Raw genomic sequence first — 19,422 nt, 5'->3', positions numbered from 1 at the left:
CCACAGCGTCAGCCTTCGCTTTTTGCGACTGCAAAAACAACAAAGAAACATAAAGTCATGATTGTGCAAAAGAACGTTGTCATTTTTGGCCTTCCAATTTGGGTAAGGTTAGGTTTGGGTTTTGAATTTGGGTTTGTAGCTCAAATTGGGTTTTAAATCAGTGTTAGGATTCCAAATTAGGGTTTGAATCCGAGGTTAGGGTTTCAAAGTTCAAAGAGTTTGTTGGGTTTTAAGTTAAGGAGGGTTTTAAGGTTGTCTTAGGGTTTCAAAGTAGGATTTTAAGGCAGAGTCAGGGTTTGAAATTAGGGCTTCAAGACTGGGTTACGGTTTTAAATTAGGGTTTCAAATGAAGGTTAAGGTTTAGAATTATGGTTTGAAGACAGGGTTATGGCTTCAAATTAGATTATTGCTGCAGGGTTAATGCATTAATTTATGGTGCTTGTCAGTAAAAGTAAGAAAATCCTGTTGTTGAAATCTGAAGGATCCCATCTTGGATTTCCATTATCTTGACATCTTGGCCACAATTGTCAATAATTTCCGGCGTCTATTCATGCCGGAGTTCAGGGACGGGGAGGTCCTCCAGTGACGCCGCAGGTGATTAGCGTGTTAGCCGGATAGGCCGTCTATCTTAAAAGAAATCTTTTATGTTCTGTGCATTGTTTGTGTAAATTACAAAATGTTTCCTTAAAAGTGGGCAAACAAAAAATGTTCCATCACCTCATCATTATTATTTTCACACCGAAAAAACAAAACACAAACCAGTGTCAGAAATCGGATTCATTCAAAATGCTACATGTAGGAACACAGTAAAATCCCCTTCATTTGAAGCTATCACTCGCTAACTGCTTTTGTGCAAGATGAAAGCATATCCACATAAAAAAACATTTTTCTATTCAAACAAAAAACATTTGTATCTTTCTGTCAACACACAATATCAGCTAGTGAGCTACGCGCTTGTTTCACGCTAATAATGAATAGCTGTCGTATTAGCCACCATTTTGTGCTTACAATCTAAGAAGTCATCCAAATGTATGCATATATTATTTTCGTAAATCAAACAAAACATTGAGGTTTATAAAACTGACTATTTGTATCAAGTTCAGTTGGGATATCCGGCTAGTTGCAGCTAATGTTTGTTAATGTTTCAATGACGGCTAACATATTAGCCATTGTTGCTTGTGGTTACAATACACAAAGTCTACAGTTTATTTGTCATATGTTTTGACCAAAATAAATAAACATAGAGGCTCGTAAAACATATTGTTAGCTAATTGACTCAGTGACGGGTTATTGTATGAGCATATTATTTATGGTTACGAAACAAAAAGTGTACTGTTCATAAATGGTGCAAACGTACCGGTAGAAACCGCTAAAATTGAAAACACTGCAACCGAAGTGTGACTGTGGCTAATGTTACTCGATGGTTAGATTAAAATGTTGTTTTTGGCACATTATCATTGCTGTTGTCTTATTAATGGATACTGAGTTACATTCAAATACAACACATAACTTTGTCAAATGAAAAAAATCGTAAAGATCTCACACAGTGTATTGGTTGTTGCATTATATATTATGTCATAATTTGTTATAACATGTATAGACAGAGTGTACAATTCAAGTCTTTTCATTGATATTTCCATTTGTCTTGTCAAGTCTTTTCTTAATAAAATAAAGGCGGCTGTTGGAATGTCAGAACCGGATCCAAGTTCTGGCTCAGGACCACCTCCGTGGCCTCCTTCAGCATTGCTCCTCCCCCAGCGAGTCCGTGTTCTCGCCCAAGTCAATGGAGGCGGTCCTCAGCTTGGTCCGACCCACCACTGGATCCGGAGGGGGCCCGGGTATGGCCCCGGCTCCCGGATAGACATCCAGCGCGCCCGAGATGGACTGCAGGGAGCGCTCTCGGAAATAGTGGAAGGCCTCCTGGTCCAGGAAGTTCTGCTCCTCGCGGAGGCCCTGCTCGAAGAGTTTGCGCTTGTGGCGGAACTCGATGACTGTTTTGGTGTAGGAGTTGAGCGTGGTGACCGAGGCGGCCATGCAGCATGTGAAGGAACCCCACGCCATGCTGATGGGAGAACACAACATTAGTACTGGAAGATTCTACTCAAAATCTACTCAGGCATCTGATTCAGCTGCTTTGGCCATGGACATGGTCGAATCAAGAGAGTTTATCCCAGGGTTGTTCTTTTGTAGATCCAGTGGCGTGATGGACAAGGCATCAGCCGCTGAAGCTTTGTGAGTTTGAGTCCCACCTGGGTCTTATTCTCTGTTTATGGATAAGAACACAGTACCCTCACGCTAAAACATTTTTGACCCTCTGAGAGAATTAAGAAATTTAATTCATGTTTGGACATCAAGAGCATGTGGACCCAGTGGCCTAATGGATAAGGCACCAGCCTCCGGAGCTGGGGATTGCGGGTTCAAGTCCCACCTGGGTTACTTGATCATTACAAGGTAAAGCTGAATCTTTTGGACTTCTAATCCGACCTGACCTGGTCGAATTGAGAAATGTCTTTACTGAATTTGAAAATACTTAAACTGGCCCATTGGCCTCATGGACAGGGCGCCAACCTCTACCATCTCGGATTGTGGACGTATGGGGTGGTAGAGCATGCCAAAACCAAAATGCCAGACCTGCATCATGGTTTTATTCAGTGCCAAAAAGACATTCCATTTTCTTAACCACCAAGCCTCACTCTATTTCTCCAACCTAACGCTCACCGTTTTGGAATTTATGATCCAAGGGCTAACAGATTTTTGCGTCTTGAGATCCGCAGACCCAGTGGCCTAATGGACAAGGCATCAGCCTCCGGAGCTGAGGATTGTGGGTTCGAGTCCCACCTGGGTCGCATGCTCAACTTCTTGGGTACTTTAAGAAATCTGTGTCAACTAACCAGAAAGACCATCCATAATCCCAGCTGTGAGGTCTCCAATCTTCAGGACCCAGACTGACAGTGATCTGAAACACTTGCGTGTACATCATGTGGGCCACCATTCCTAGAAGACCTGACACACACAGGTAAACATTCACACTTTAAAAACTTGCAGATAACTAGAAAGCATTGTCATTGGTTAAAATGCTAAATTCCAGTATTGTCCTTTTCATAGTAGTTGTTGACATGACAGTGAACTTCGCTATTTACGGGCGTGAAGGACAAAGACTCGTCTTTATCTTGAATTGGGCACTTGTAGTGCACCTTACGTTGAGCAGCTAGCCGTTAGCAGCTAATCAGCATTTAGCGTCCACCACTGACAATCCTAATCCGGACCTTTCTATGCAACATCTTGAGATATTTACCACCTTGATTGCTTGACTGCCAGTCGGATCTCTATTGGAGTCGTCCATCATGCTGCTGTTTGCGGTCAAGCCGGCTAACGGCACTGTTAACTCATTTTTGTATGTTTTTGTCATGCTGTATGCATGCTAGTGGCGCTATCAAGAGCTGGATTTTGTCAAGTAAATCACAGGTACCAAAGCCATGGCCCTCCACAGATAACGAGCCAGACTGAGTGTGAAGAAAGATGTCCGGCCTCACTTAGCGGCTCAGCTCAGCAGTCGTCTATAACTACGCTAATTAGTCATCATACGACGCCCAGTGATCCATACGGAGCCGCCCGTCAGGGCCGTCGGATCAATTGCACATGCCGACGTAATCATCAGTCAACATTTTAGCACTCCATCAAACGCCACCACGTGCCGCTACATGCGTGCTAGCCATGTGTGTGGGGGTGCGCGCGTGTGTGTGAGGATGGGGTTTGTGGTAAATAACAAGTGTGCGAGATTTACAACGGGCCATAAAGAGAGCGTCGTTCCTCTCCGACCTTGACGACGCATCCGCTCCGGTGTCTTGGAAACGTGCGTCACATTATTATGTGGCGTTAGTCGCTGTGTAAGGTCCGCAGCGCTCGGTGACGTCAGCTCACGGAGAAACACGTTAGAGACCCGCTCGCGGCTTACTAATTAGATTTATTTATGGTGTTTGTGCCATGCTTTTAAAGATGTACAGATACAGAAAGTGTGCAGCCATGCTGAGCAATCAAGAGCCACACCCTTACAAACTGCCACTGAGTGCGCGCGCAACTTTATGTCTACATACAAGTTTTTCTAAACCGTTTTTTTTTTTTTTTCGTAAAATAATCCCAAGCACCCACATTTTGCTGATGTCGAATCGCTCTAGTTTTGAAAATATGGCCTCATTCAAATCGGTTCATTAGTTAGAGGCCTACTTGCTTGCTTGCTTGGTTGGTTGATCAAATCAATTTATTCGGTGGGTAAATTCTACTTTACTGGTTGGTTAGTTGGTTGGTTGATTGGTCGATCAAACCAATGTAAATAGTTGACTGGTCGGTTGGGTGGTTAGTTCAGTGATTGAACAATCAAATCTATTCATTGCTTGATTGGTCAAATCTATTTTTTATTGGTTAGTGGTGTTGGTGGGTGGTTAATGGGTTGTTGAATTGGTTGATGAATCAAATCAATAGACTGTAATTGGTTGGCTGGTCGGTTGGTTTGTCAGTAAAATCTGTTTCATTATCTGGGTGGTCAAATGTATTTAATTGGGTGTTCAGTTGGTTGGTTGTTAATGGGTTGTTCGGCTAGTTGGATGGTTGGTTAGTTCATCAAACGTTTAATCAATTGATTTGTCGGTCAATCTAATCATTTTGGTTAGTTGACAGGTTGATTGAATTAATTTGATTGCTAAGTTGGTTTCGGAATGGTTAACTCAATTAAGTGCAATTAGTTGACTGATTGGCCATTTTTTTTCTCTGGATCAGATCGAGATCTTACACGTTTCAAAGCAATTTGGAGTCCACTTTCGAAAGCCTTTAAATGACATTTTCTAAACGGAAGACCTTAGTTATCCTTTCAAGTTACTCCTCATCTTTACATTTGCCTTCGTACAAACATTCTGTCAAAATATTGAGCCCAATGAGCATGGAAATTCCAAGGCGTTGCTGTTCTCTCACTGATCTCAGCGGGCCAAGCCTTGGCGGAGGTCCTCTCTCATGTGCTCACGTCGTGATGAAAACAAGTCACAAGAGGGGCAGCACGTTGCTCACTTCTAATGCAAGATGCTGCCTTGGCATCTACAGAATGGCAGCGGCGACGCCAACGTCTTGTGTAAGAACACGCACACGCACACACACACGTCGTTGCGTAAGAGCTTTAAGACAGTTCCAATCCTCGGCGGACCAACACAGAGGATAACCTCTGAACTCGCATGACCTTGCACGAAGCTGTGCCGCTCTCTCGCGATATTTCTCAATTTTTGAGACCAACAAGATGGATATGCAGCACACTCACACACACACACACACACGTAAAAATGTGATCTGACCTCCTCCGAGCATGAAAAGCATTAGGGACACTTAGGATGCTTTGATCTGAAATGAATTGATTCGTTAATTGCTCTCTTGTTTGGTTAGTCTGTTAGTCGATTTATTGATCATTGGTTGGTGGGTCAGCTCGTCGAGTGGTTCAATGGGTCGTCATTATTTGGTTGGTAGGTTAGTTGGTCGGCTAAGCAGGTGAATGGGTGGTCGGTTGGTGAATAATAAATCATGTTTTTAAAATAAAATGGTGTGTTAGTTGGTCAGTGTGATTGCGCAATCGAGTAACACAATACATTTTGCCAGCGTGACTACGACTTTTTGGCCTTACCGGAGAGCACGGTGAAGACGGCGGCGAAGGCGTTCAGCTTGAGTCCGTCGATGACGTTGCTGGAGTGGAAAAGCTCCAAACACATCAGGCTGAAGCCCACCACCAGCAGCAGGATGTACAGGACCTCCGACACCACCGACAGCCACAGCACGCCTGACGCAACACACGCGAGGCATCAGGGTGCACCGCAAAAGGGTTGCATGAATGTTTGGACCAAAATATTTGGACACCTCCAAGGAGCAGACTTTTACATGTATTGGTTTGAGGTATCTCATTGTATTATCATTTGTTTTTAACAAATCAAAATTTGAATTCAAATGAAATATGGACAATTTAGATACGGCCGCAGCGCAGCAGGTATGGAATGCTTTGAAGTGCGACTTGCAGGCGCGCCACCGCTCACTTCATCAGTGGCCGATTGACAGACGAGTGAGGTGAAAAGATTAGCGTGACCGATCTCCATTGATCTCCCGCCAGCGCCGGGAGGATTACGGCATGGCAGCGGGTGGAAACGGCCGCAAAGCGTTGAGTGATTTTCGACGACGACGACGCATCAAAAAGTGGGCGTGGCAGCAGAGGTCAAATGCATGTTTTCAATTCAAATGAGTTTTGGATCGTTTTCCCTCCAGCGTGTGTGCGGAGTGCGTGCCTGTCAAATTGTGAGCGGGTGGGAGCATCTTCTTCTTGTTCTGTTTCGAGTGGAGTCAAATGCATTTGAAAAAGTGCTGTCTTTTTCAATGTTGGAAAAGGAAGCACCTTTTTCATCTCTCCTTGGCTGGATGACGTAATCCAACAAAGGTTGGGGAAAGATACGGGCGTAAAGGATAGGAGATTGGATTTTTTTTTTCTTCTCCTTCCCCCTCTTCTTTTTCTTGTACTGTTTTTTATTTATTTTTTATGGCTGTTGGCAAAAAACTTTTATGTGCATTACCCCCACCTACTGGTATGGCATGTGAAGCAAGTCTGCTTCCTAACCTACTGCCCCCAAACAATAATACTTTTCAATGTCCTTTTATTCTCCTCGCCAGATCTGTAGACTTGAAGAAACAGTATAATAGTGGACAACTTTGACTATCATTCAATATTTCTTTTCCCGCTGGTCTCATTTTCTCTTTTTCCAACAGGTTCATCATTTGTCTGCTCTCCCTGTCACATTTTTCAGGTGGGAGCAGCTGATTGGCGGGCCCAGCCTGATTGTCTCCGGGGGATTGGTCAGAGGACGGACGCTAACTTTTTTTTAGCCACCCGCTGAGTGCTGTCCGCGGCTCGTCCCGATCTTCCACTTGCCACCTTCACGTCATCCACACATCGATTTTGAGAATACTGTGGCGTTGTCTTTTGACTTTGAAGTTTTGGACAGGATGCATGTAATTAGATAGACAGCAGGTAGGTTGCTAGATTGTGTTTGATAGGATGCATCTAGACTGGTTGTGTGTGTGAATATAACTGCGCAGTAGATGTTAATCCATAGGATGTATGTGGATAGCGTATGAAATGATATAAGTCGGCAATGTATGCAGGGAGGTAACGAGAAAATGCGTATGACGCATTGATTGAATGAAGGCCCATCTCTCAGCATGGACTCAATTCTCCATCCATTTTCTGCCTTGTGATTTCCTCGAGCAGGCGAGGACGCGTAATGGCCGTCATTACTCACCTCTCTCCGAGGCGGGGGCCAGGTCAATGAAGCTGCGACACTTCTCACCTGAGACGCACAAAAAGACACACGACCAAGGGGGATCAAGCAACGGCAGAGGCAAAGAAGGACAAGGTGAGAGAGGCTGGGAAGCAAGCCCGGAGAAGACGCGCCCACGCGTACCGGGACTTTATTAGGACATAAAGCAAAGGATCAAACGCGACATACAAGTGAAGCCTTGCGAATACCTCGTAGGATTAAAGAGTTGCTCGATCCACAGCAGGATGTCGGCATGCAACTTTTCATGGCGTGGATTTGCTTCCGCCCCCCCCCCACAATGAAATACGTTTTATTTTTTTTTACCGTGCACGTTTATTAAAAATGAAAACTAACTATTCATATGTACAGAAAGTATTCACAGTGCTTCACATTTTCCACATTTCTAGCTGCCAATGAACCCATTGGTTCATTGTGAATAATTTTTTTTTTTTAAGTTTTTGCTCAGTCTATAATATTATCCTTTATAATTATAAAAAGATAAAGAAATGACATAGTTAACTAGAATTTGAAGATTAAACTGTTTTTGTCACATTTTTTACTTCAGTTCAATGTACGTTGTGCTGCTCTTTCTGGCCACCAAGGGGACAATAAATTAACCTTGAGCACGAATCCTTTAACGCTTGACATTCTATTGAATTATGTTATCACCATTTGTTTTTATAAAGTACAATATTTTAGAGTGCTGTTTTCCTTCTTAAAAAAAAAACAAAAAACACATGACATTTTTTTGGGTTGAGTTGTCGGCGGCTGAAGGCCGGAACAGATGAATGGCATGTCTATTACACATTTCTCTCTCTATTTACGTGTTTTGATTAAAGTAATACTCCGATGAAATACGCAGTAGGAAAGTATTTGTTCCCAGTTTGACACTACAATATGAAAATCCGACAGTGCAGTCGTATGATAAAAGTACGTGTGTGTTTTTCCAGCGCGGCGGCGTTATCCGCCACTCATCATCTCCGAGGTTAGCGTGAGAAGAAAAAACAGGCGAGCGGGACGCCGTTGCCGCCACAAACGCAGCGAGCAGAGAAAGGCGTCTGATTACCCACGTGAATCTAAAATGTAATTAAGGTTCATCCGCAACCTGATGCGCTCGCCTCGCTTTTTCGCAGCCTAACGGGGACCAAAAGATAGATATTAAAAACGTCATCAGCGTACTCAGCGGCCGGGCTAATCACTGAAATGTCATTCAGGCACTCGTGTCGCCACACGAAATCGCACTCAAATCAAGGCCGCTGCAGTAGCCTTTGACCTTTCACCTATTAAATGTCAGTTCCTTTGAACCCTCACAAAAATGAAAAACACAACTTTCAACCATCGGTAACCTCTCACTTTGAATTCAGAGCTTTGGAAGGCAGAATTAGTCCGACGTCACAGCCAACTTGTGAACCGGGGCTTTGGCTAATCATTTGCATCACGAGCGTATGAAACGGCGCACGTGCTAAGTGTTGCAAGACGAGCGGCTAATTAGCGGAGAGCCTCGTTAGGAAGAAATACTAGCCGACACATCAATGCTCACATCCCGACTGAACTCGTGTCGCTCATTCGTAAAGCTCCCGGGGGCCATCTTGGAGAAACCTCCAGGTGATCGTCGCAAATGCGGATCACAGGACAGAGTGCAAGCTTTGATTAATCATCCTTAAATTGATTGTGTAACCATTTGAAACACTTACAGACCAAACATTGGTCTGTATAAAGGACAGCGTAGAACTGGACGGACACAAATGGACTCTTGCTTCCCGTCCTAACACACACATAAAAAAAACACACCAAAAAAAAAACGACATGGCTGTGTAGTAGATCGAAAAGCCAAAACGCATAGAAAATGGTGAGATTTTGGAAAATATCCAACGATTATGCGTTTGTATTATTGCATTAGTATTGAACACTTATCAATTTAGCCTGCACCACATGATAATCGCTCAGGATAATCCTTTAGCGGCATACAATAATCAGGCCTTGGCTGATGATGATCACAAGAGGGGGAAGTATTAAAATCCCGCCAGATTATCAATATGTCTGTACCCCACACCACAGGATAATCACTCAAGATCATTTTGTTGGGTTATCCAATAATCAGGCCCATGTTGACAGAAAAGGAAAGAAAAATGCTCACATTTGCCCTGATTATAAGTTTGTGTCATCATGTTTTTTTCCTCTCACGCTGATGCATGCGATTACGTAGCAGAAAGACAACCTTTATCAAAGATGTGGTGAAATGAGTTTCCATTTCTAATGTCTTTTTTTTGTTGTTGACATTTTCCTTAATTGTGCAGTGAATAGATGGCGTGAATCATTGATGACTACACGCCGGCGTACGGAGGAGGTGGCAAGCCATGAGAGTGGACACGTTGGTGGACATCCAATCCAGTGAGTGACTCTCTACTTTGATAGAATGCACTTGACTGCAGGCGCCCCAAATGGACATAAAAAGAACAATCACGTGTTTATTTTTATTGCACAAAGCGTCAATTTTAATGCTTTCAAATGTAAAAAAAAAAAAAAAAAGGTGATTGGATTCAAGCAGTAATGTTTCTTTGGTCAGCACTTTTGAGGCAAGGTCGTGGGGGGGTCGCGCAGATGCTCTGTTACGACTCAGAAAAGCGCAACAGTTGAATTTCAATGAAAAATGCGGCCAAGCAAAATGGAGCGCACTTCTTGGCTGCAACCTGCAGAGGCGCCGTTGAGTCACGCCACAGTGAGTTTGCTGTTGAAAGACCTCAGGACACTTACTGGTCAGCAGTCTGTTGTTTGTTTATATGGGCCCTGACATTGACTGGTGACCAGTCCAACTCCGGCTAAAAGTTGGGATAAGCTCTAGTTGTCCTCGTGAGAAGAGCTACAATGTTTTTTTTTTTTTAAAAAAAAGTTGAGTGAATTCAAAATTTCAAGGCAACAGACTTTGGTAAAATTTTAAGTAGGGTAATTCAACTAAGTATTTCAATTTATATTTTATTAAGTTTTGCTGTTGTGAAAGTTGGTTTTCCCGCATTTGACAACAAATATCGACAGAACTAATTGTACGTATTGTCCCCCAACTTCAAGATAAATGCAACTCAAAAAGTTAAAAGTAAAAGTAGATTTTTTTTTCTTAAATGTCATAGCAATAAATTAGAATTTGCGGTAAAATCCGTATTGCGCAAACCTTTATGGGTCAAAAACTGAAAATATTTCAAAACCTGACGTGCTAAAAAAAATATAAAGACATTTTGGAAATCAGCGTTTAGGGACACATAAAGCCATCTCAGACTAAAATTAAATTAGGGGGGGGAAAAAAAAAACTAAAAAAGTTTTTTGCTCCACGCAGACTCCTTGAACGCATCAGAGCCGTGCTAAGTTTCAATGAGCTGACGTCAGACCCTCCAAAAAGCTTGTAATTGCTGACAGCTCACACACACACACGGTCCAAACTCGCGCGTCTCTCTCTCCGCGCACGGTGCGGCGGCTTTTACGCACTGCTCCCGCACCCACCTGCCTCGTGGATGTTCTCCTCGCACGAGTACCAGATGCCGGTGTGGAAGCGTCTGAAGAGGAAGCGGTCGTCGCCGGTCTCCCAGCTGTAGTGCACCTTGCTCTGGTCCGTCTCGTTGACGCCGTAGTCGATGCAGTTGTGGCGCCGCTGCGCGCTGCAGTTGGGCTTGGGCACCCGCTGCGTGCCCTCGCACCAGTACGTGGTGATGAAAGCCGTGGTGGAGAACAGCAGCGCCACCAGGTTCAGGCCCACCGACAGAAGAGCGCGACACTTGCGCGTCGTCTTCATGGCCGCGGCGGCGGCGGCGGCGGCGGCGACAGCGGAGGAGGCGGCGGCGGCGGCGGCGGGAGGCGCGTCAGGCGGACCGGAGCGCGGGCGGCATGGCACGCGGGCTCGGGAACCGCGTGTTCGTTCTCTTATTTGACGTCCGCGGTCTTCTTGGCTTTTTAGCCCTCCTGTTGCTGGTCCGGTCCGGTGGTCCTGCCGGAAGTGAAGCGTAAAAACAGGAGGACTTGTTTGGTCCACGTCCCCGCAGCTTGTGAGTGGACTTTTTAGCGCGCGGCAGACACGCGCACTGGCGTTCTCTCTCCCTCTCTCTCTCTCTCTCTCTCTCCCACTCCGCGTCGTGCGTCACACGCACTCAGCAGCCTTACACACTTTGACACACGACATCTTTCCTAAAATCCCCACACACACTCACGCACACATTCAACCAAAACTCAACACAAACACAGCACGCATACACACACACACACCACATGCACAGATCAACTCACAAACACACACACAAAACACACTAAAGACTCATAAAGCACGACACACAAACTCATGAATATATGTACGCAAAACACACACTAAAAAGTGCACACGATGCACAAAATACACCCACGTACGAAACATACATGCGCAACTCGCAGGGAATCAAATGGAGTGAGGACACACACACAAGCTCGCCCCAACACAAATAACACACACACAGACTGTAGACACAAGCCCAAATGCACAAAGTCAAACACATAAAACACGCACAACACACAAGACGGTCGCAAATCGCTCTCACGCAGGCACACGAAACGCACGCGCACACAAACACGTCTGAAGCCACACAAATGACACATTCACTGAAGACACCAGCACATAACCAAACTCATAAAAATGCAACACATGCAAAACACAGAAACTCAAGGACCCCCTACCCCCCTAACCTCCCTCCCTCCCTCCCTCCTTCCATGCTTCCGTCCGTCCTCCTTTGCTGCCGTTCATGTCGTGTCATGTTCAGTGGAGGGTGCAGAAGCTGGCGATCCGTCATCAGCTGGTGGAGGTGTGGCAGTGCTTGTGGAAGTCGCAGGTGACAGGGCCTTGACACCCACGCAGAACCCCCGCCCACCCCCAAAGGACAATCCATCAGCTGACATTTCACAGCTCCACCCCAAGGCCGACCCCGGGCCTCTCATGTGCGTACGCGTGTTGACATATGCCACACGCGATTGTTCATGACAAAGACCGCGGAATCAATCAACAGCAGAAAACAAAAAGCCGATGAATTTTCTGCCATTTTGTTTTGAGGCGGCCATTTTAGCGACGTTCTCTGTAGACCGTTTCCAGGGGTCATTTAAAGACTCACTCAACTTTGAGATTTTGCTCAATTGTTACCAAATTTCAACCGCATATACTGGAGAACGGCAAAATGCAAATGACTACTTTTTTTTTCGTTGCTGTTGTGGCGGGGTATGACGAAAACGTCTGAAGACTCGACATAAACACAAAACTCGAATATCTGGGCTCATGAATGTTTGTAAAATTCAGCCCCTGAAGCCAGTTTGATGCAGCAATTTGGTAGACATATCCATCATGAGTAGACCCACCAAAAAAATCTCTGGAAGCTATGACTGAAATAAACTCAGGCTTTGGTTTAAAGCAGCCACTTTGAGATTTGTTTTTTGGAAATTCAGTGCCTGAAGCCAGTTTGACTTTGCAATATGACAATTGCTCCCTCTTGTCTATCATAAGTAGAGCCACAAAAAAAGTCTCAAGAGGCCATGCCTAAAAAGCCACAGGAAGTCTAACGTTTTGCTTTGAAAGCAGTTCTAGTGGCGTCTTTCCCAAAATGTTTGAGGCACATCTTAAAGTGATCCATTGTGCCATTCAGAGTATGTTGAAATATTAATTAAAGTGCCTAATGAGCAGCCAATAGGTGGATCATTAAGTAAATAAAGTAATTTAGTTAGTTAGTGGATTGTATTGGTGTGTATTTAATTTGGGTGACATTTGGTCAATAGTTTCACATTGCACCACAAAATCCATTTAGCGGACACACACAACACAAACACAAGCCGCTAGACATATTTAGTTGTTTGTGCAAATTTCCCAATGGATAAAGGGAAGCATCCGTGGGTTGGTCGCGGCTTTATTTGCCGTTTAGGAGTAACTAGCGTGTCGCTATGCTAAGCTAACAAGCTAGCTGGAGGCAACGCACTTTTGTTTGGATTTTTTAAAATGTATCTTTTTCTTTCTTTTTTTCTTAGAAAATCAGTCTATGATATGTTAAAGATTGACTCGGTTTTTGTATAAGAATCTATTTTAGGATTTCAGTCAGTGTTAGGATTAGGATCCGTTTTACTTTCATAAGTATTATACATTTCTGTTATTGATTTATAAATAACAGTATTACAATATTGGAATCTTTATTAGTGTCTGTTTTGATGTTTCATTGGCTTTTTTATGGCTCTTTTTTGTGTGATTCCGCTGATTGGTTGAGTGTACGTAATTTTCTGTATTTCTCCTTGTATTATACAAGTATTAACAGCTAAGTAAAAAATATGTTGACGTTTATGTCCCTGATTGAGATATTTGACAGTCATGAGATTGTGGAAGGTTAACTTTGAGCTAATGCGGCTAACGAGGTGCATGAGGCTACTTTTTTGTCGTGTTCTTTTACTAGCCGTGAGCTAACACGGTAACTGACTCAGCAGTGTCGTGCCGGATGTTTTTATGTGTGCGTGTTTAATTGCCGTTGTTCCCTTCACACTTTGTTGCTCAACACGCACACACTCACACACTAAAGAAGAGGGGAGAGCAGATTCCAGCCAAATGAAGCCACCAATCGATTGCACGCTCAGTTTGTCTTCGGCTTTGCAATCAGGCGTCCGTGCGGGAAGCTCCGACGTTGTTTATCGGGGCCCTAAAAGACATTCATGCAAATGTCCTCCTCGGGCGGAATATACGTAAATTTGTGGGTGAAGGTGTGCGCCTAAATGTGCTCAACCTCATTTGAGCTCCACTGAGAGACGATCGGGTTGGTTGTTTTTTTTTTTTCCCCTTGTTAATGTTGCTTATCGTTATTGTTGTTATTGTTAGTGCGCACCTGTGCTCACTGGAGTGTTCTTTGTTGTCCACAGTGCGTATGTAAAGCTGCGTTGACGCCAGGATAGACTCCAGCCAGGGAGTAAAAAGTCAAGTGTGACATCAATTTGGCATTAATTCCCATCTGAGGGTTGACACTGAGTCAGAGGATTTAGTTGCATGTATGGAAGGCATCATTTCACAAGTGGTACGGGGACACAAATTGTTCAGGAGAAGGACGACTTTTATACACGTATGGCCAAAAAATACATGCAAAGCAGTGAGCACAAATGCCAAGAGGAGACTCAGGATTGGGTTTTTTGTTTCTAGCACTAAAATGCTGAAGAGAGCAAACTTGTGTTGGAATTAGAATCGGTTTTTGGAACACATTTAGAATCTGAATCCTTTTTTTGATTCAGCACCAGTTGCAGAATCAATATTCAAATTTAAATTCCTTTTTAGGATTGATTTGCAAGCCAGATTCACTTATACAGTTTTTGTATCAGAATCGGTTTTGGAATCAGGTTTCAAATCAGAGGTTTTCAGGTAGGAATCAGTTTTGGGATGAGAATCGATGTACAATCCATTTCAGAAACAGATTTGGAATCACAGTCAGTTCTCGAATTAGATTCACTTTTAGAGTCCGATTTCGAACCACATCCATTTCAGAAAGCGATAGTTTTCCAAACAGATTTAGGTTGAGAATCTGGATGGTATTTTCCCCAAAAGAACTTTGTCATTGTGTGTATTTGTCCTAATGGGACTTCGCGCGGTGTTAGATGCCCGAGCGCTGACTTCCCGCCGGCTGGCGCGTCTTTGCGTTGTGCTTCATTGACTTTGACATATTGGTCGCCGGTGTGCCGGCCTCCTAATGAACGGCGTCGACGAGTCGGCAAAAGTCCGCGACGAAATCCCTCTGGTGGCCATTTTAATTTCACAGCTGCTTCGTTCTGGCTGCAAATGAGCCACCTCTCAAGTGGTGAATGTGGCGTGCACCTGCTGCATGCCTTTAGTCAGGCCTCTGGCAAGCACCCCCCAAGGGTCTTTTTATTCAGACTTAACCTTTTTTCCCTTCACTTTTCCCTTTTCGCAAGTACTTTTGTCCAAAATCCAAAATGTTTGCACATTTTCACTTCCTGTAGCCATCTCAGTATTTTTATCCACAATCCCAATTTTGTACCGGTCCAAAACTCCAAATTGTAATCATGTTTCCCTTCCTGAGGGTGTCCTAATACATTTGTCCAATCTGTGGCGGCCGGGCTTTTTTTTCCCGGGAACGCCGCCACCCTTTTGGCGTCCTTGAGGAGGGTCGAGCGCCTCCTCCTTTTCCTCCTCTTCTTCTCTTCCTCCGCTCACCTTGTTTCAAATTAGCCCGCCCAAGGCCAGCGGGGGCAGAATTCATCAAATTAGGACAGCGATGCGCACGAGATCAATGACACACACACGCGCGCACACCTAAACAAACGCACGTTGGCAAAGACAAACAGACACACACACACACACACACGAGTTGCTTGATGAAGTGTTTACAGAATACAAAAGGCGACATTGATGAGCTCCCCACTGAATGAACTTTGTTGACTCTCTCTTGTAGGTTGAGGTACCTTTAGCTGCTTCATATTCAAACTGTCGGACGTTTACCCGCAAACTACGCCACAGGCACTGAAAGTTTGCAACTTGAGGTGCAACGAGCAACTCGTGTAACAACCAATCATGGCTCAGCTATTTTCTGAAGATGAGCTGTGATTGGCCGTTACCTGAGACCTGAGCAACTGTCATTTTCAGTCGACAGCAAGTGACAAAATGGCCGCCCCCTGAGATGGATTTTGCTGCTTAACTCATATGCCACGAACGCAATATTCAGAATCAGGATACCGTGTTTAGACTAGTGGGGGTGCATAGAACATATTATTGTTGAGAAAATTAGAGGGTTGACAGCTCCTTTAAATCAATGCTGAATCCGCTTGTAATTGTAAAACTGATTCTGTTTGTAGGACTATTTCTAAATCTGCTTCTGATTGTGAAAGTGATTTGGAGTTGAAAAGGATTTCAAAATGGATCTGGATTGTAATATGTGATTACGACTCTCGCGGCCTTTGGGGTGGGCTTTGCTTCCCTGAGGCAGATCTGATGGGGACTATTTAGTTTCAGGAACGACAAGCGGTGTCAAAAAATCTGTGTGGAAATGCGTCAAGATTTTTATTTATCATTTCTTTCCCTCAATATTTAATCCGATACTTGATTATATCACAACTTGAGAAAATGTTGGGCCGCACAGCAGAAGTGGATATATTTTCGCGTCCCTTCAGGACGCAGGAAATGATGAAAGCATGAAGCAGACGCGCCGGAGCCCAGCGGCTTTCACATACATAATAATAATAATAATAGCGTAGCATCATAACACAACATAATAAGTGAGCATTATTGCAAGACATCACATCATAACAAAATATCCTCACTTCAAAGCGGCCTCATTGATATTCACGCCACTTTTCGAGCTTATTGGCCGCCAAATGTGAAAGAAAATGTCGTCTTTTCCAGGCAGTTCTCCAACATCAGCTTTACAGATGACGTGGCTGCTGTCTATGTGATCATCTAAATCTGATTCGGACTGTAAAGTGGTTCTAAAACTGATTCTGATTGTAGAACTGTTTCTAAAAGGGATTCTGGTTCTAAAATCCATCCATCCATCCATTTTCTGTGGCTATTGCCATCATCCCCAATTTGTTCATCTGATTCTGAATCTAATTCTGATTGTAAATCTGATTCAGATTCTAAAACCGACTCTACACCTGACCTGACTAACATGGACTGTAAAATGAATCTGATTCTAAATCAGATTTTAAAATGATTCTAAATTGATTCCGATTTCAAAACTGCTTCTACAGCTGGCGCGGATTCTAAAATGGATTCTGGTTCCAAATCAGATTCTCAAATGGATTCTAAAACATATTATGATTCTGATTGTAAAATCGATTCAAATGCTGATTCTAATTCTAAATTGGATCCCACGACGTATTATAAAATGCATTGTAACTCTTGTACTGATTTCAAAACTTACTTCAGCATGAAGTCAGAAACTGTCTACGATTCGAAATCCAATCCTCAAATAGATTCTAATTCTGATTCTAAATCTGATTGTGATTCAGACTCTAAAATGCATTAAGAATCTCCATCAGACTATAAAATGCGTTGTCAATCAGACTGTGATTCGAGGTCTGATTCTGTTTGAATTGTGAACTGTCCACCTGTAAACAAGAAATGTGTGCCGCATATAAACGCTAAACGGGTGCTGTGTTGTGTTGCGAGCGTGTCAGTCTTTGTGGAGCCTGTCAAGGGAGACGGATTGCTTCGTCGTAACACAAGCAAGCCGTGCCGCCTGCTTGTAAACGTTTTTTATGGCTTATTTCTGCTTCGGCCTGATTGCGTTTCAACACGGCACCAGTTCTTGCTCTGCCTAAAAGGTGTCAGGCTTCCATCCTGCCACTGTCCCCGGCAACCCGAGCAGTCATCGTCTTTCGGGACAGCTAGCATATCATTTTTTTTTTTTTTTTTTTAGATTCTTGCTGACTGTGTGGTTTATGCAAAGTTGAAGGCCAACCCCCCCAAAGCGTCGGCCGGCCACGCGTCTGATGGAAGTGTGCTGACTCGTTCCCGAGGCAGAAAATGAAAGCGGGAGAAATGATGCAATCACCTCAACGCGGCCAAAATACATCGTCAACGACACCGTGCTGGGGTCACCTTCTGACTACACGAACGCTCCACGCATATACCAATACCAACACTTGCTTTACTAACAGATATCCAGCTCCTTCTTGGCCACCGGGGGGCAGTATAATATAGGCAAAAAGAAAACTTTCAGAACTACAGTCAATGGCTCAGTAAGCTGAAGTAATGTTAATCATTTTCAACAGAGGATAAAGAATATATGCCTGTGAGTATTGTTAAATTGTCTGTTGACATGTTTGGCTTGTTTGTTAGCATTCATTTCAAGCTCCCTGATGGCCTAGTCCTTCTTCCGTCTCGATGTCAGCGCCTGGAATCGAATCCGAGCCAGTCCCACAAGGCCTCACGTCCTTCCGCATCGTAGATCAGCGGGAAAACCCACAAGATTGTGTAGCATTCGCGCAGCGTGTAAAATGGCCGAAGGACAAGAGGACGAGACGCCGGTATGAGGACGAGGCAAACTAAAAAAAAAAGGTGACTCATTAGTGTGGCGCCGGTGGTGTTCCCTGTCCTGCTGACATTTAACAGACGCTTTCGCAAATGCCTCAGTGGTGGCGATGGGTCGCAAGCCGTCTGTCAACAGGAAGGACAACCTGACAGATACGGCAAGGACAAAAAAGTCCTCAGAGACCTGGAAAAGTTCGATCAGGGCACACAGCAAAATCTCTTTGGCTACCCTCCTTTGAAACATTAACACAGGATGGAAACCCTACTTTAATGCCCTAACTCTGTCTTACAACCATACTTTGAAACTAACTCCGGATTGAAACCCCAAATTGAATCCCTAACCCTGTCTTGAAACCCTAATTTAAAACCCTCACTTAGGCCTGAAACCCTGATTTGAAACCTTCACTTGAAACCCTAATCTTGATTTAAACACTTAAACCCAGAGGTAAAACCCTAACTTGAAACCCAAGCCCTGAATTGAAACATTGTTTTTTCACTGAAAAAAAAAAAGAAAAACAAAGTTGCATGAACTCAAAATTGGAAGTTCACAAACCCTCACCCTGTCTTTAAACCCTAACTTGAAACCTTAGCTCAAGATACAAACTGATTTAATCTTAAAACCCTCATTTGAACCCTAAAACAAATTTGAAATCCTAATCCTGTTTTGACTCCCTAATTTCAAACCCCAACCTTGGATTGAAACCCTAACCCAAAGGCCTTTCTTGAAACCCAAATTTGCAAAGGTAATCCTATTTTGAAACCTAACCCTGGTCCGAAAACCTAACTTGAAACTCACACCCTTTCCTAAAACGAACATCTTGATAAGCCCACTTTGAAAGCCGAAGCCTGGCCCGAGACTGTAACATAGTTTTGAAATCCTCATTCCAAACCCTAACCTTTGTCTTGTAATCCTGAGTGTGAGCACAGCACTTTTGCCACCTCTGGTGCTCAGCTCATAAATAATGTGCAAGTTTGACACCATCTACCGAGGTGTTTCATTATTACAGTGCCGCTCAGCTGAGACGTGATGCAGGTCGGGGACTCGGGCCCTGACGGTTCATGTCTGATCTTCAACGTGGC

The 19,422-nt window shown here is 43.9% G+C and overlaps 1 protein-coding gene, 1 long non-coding RNA gene and 2 other non-coding genes across 5 annotated transcripts; 3 read left to right on the top strand and 1 right to left on the bottom strand.

Annotated features, from left to right (window-relative positions):
* Positions 1-762: 762 nt before the first annotated feature.
* Positions 763-11,272, bottom strand: gsg1l (gsg1-like). Its single transcript, XM_086055096.1, has 5 exons — positions 10,827-11,272; positions 7,317-7,364; positions 5,660-5,812; positions 2,892-3,003; positions 763-2,062 (listed from the first exon to the last, which is right to left on the bottom strand). Exons 1-5 carry the CDS (start codon positions 11,113-11,115, stop codon positions 1,738-1,740), a joined length of 927 nt encoding a protein of 308 aa, XP_085911222.1. The 5' UTR covers positions 11,116-11,272; the 3' UTR covers positions 763-1,737.
* Positions 2,364-2,436, top strand: trnar-ccg (transfer RNA arginine (anticodon CCG)). Its single transcript has one exon. It is a non-coding gene; the product is annotated as a tRNA-Arg (tRNA).
* Positions 2,774-2,846, top strand: trnar-ccg (transfer RNA arginine (anticodon CCG)). Its single transcript has one exon. It is a non-coding gene; the product is annotated as a tRNA-Arg (tRNA).
* On the top strand, positions 2,832-18,107 carry LOC147134082 (uncharacterized). Of its 2 annotated transcripts, none has more exons than XR_015090072.1 (5): positions 2,832-3,016; positions 6,822-7,045; positions 7,286-7,430; positions 9,632-9,725; positions 17,729-18,107. It is a non-coding gene; the product is annotated as an uncharacterized LOC147134082 (long non-coding RNA). The 2 variants fall into 2 exon arrangements; XR_015090073.1 differs by having other exon boundaries at positions 5,635-7,045.
* Positions 18,108-19,422: the final 1,315 nt, after the last annotated feature.

This window comes from Filicampus tigris, chromosome 16, assembly GCF_054856515.1.
Source record: "Filicampus tigris isolate MCC_2025a chromosome 16, RoL_Ftig_1.0, whole genome shotgun sequence".
Lineage (NCBI taxonomy): Eukaryota > Metazoa > Chordata > Actinopteri > Syngnathiformes > Syngnathidae > Filicampus > Filicampus tigris.
The sequence above is the reverse complement of the archived record's forward strand: the minus strand, read 5'-3'. Positions and strand labels throughout refer to the sequence as shown.

Excerpts from the sequence above, each read along its gene's own strand:
- gsg1l (XM_086055096.1), bottom strand. The coding sequence starts at position 11,115 with ATGAAGACGACGCGCAAGTGTCGCGCTCTTCTGTCGGTGGGCCTGAAC. Across the intron at positions 7,365-10,826 it reads GGAGAACATCCACGAGGCAG|GTGAGAAGTGTCGCAGCTTC; the intron begins GTGGGTGCGGGA and ends TGTGCGTCTCAG. Across the intron at positions 3,004-5,659 it reads CGTCTTCACCGTGCTCTCCG|GTCTTCTAGGAATGGTGGCC; the intron begins GTAAGGCCAAAA and ends TGTGTGTGTCAG.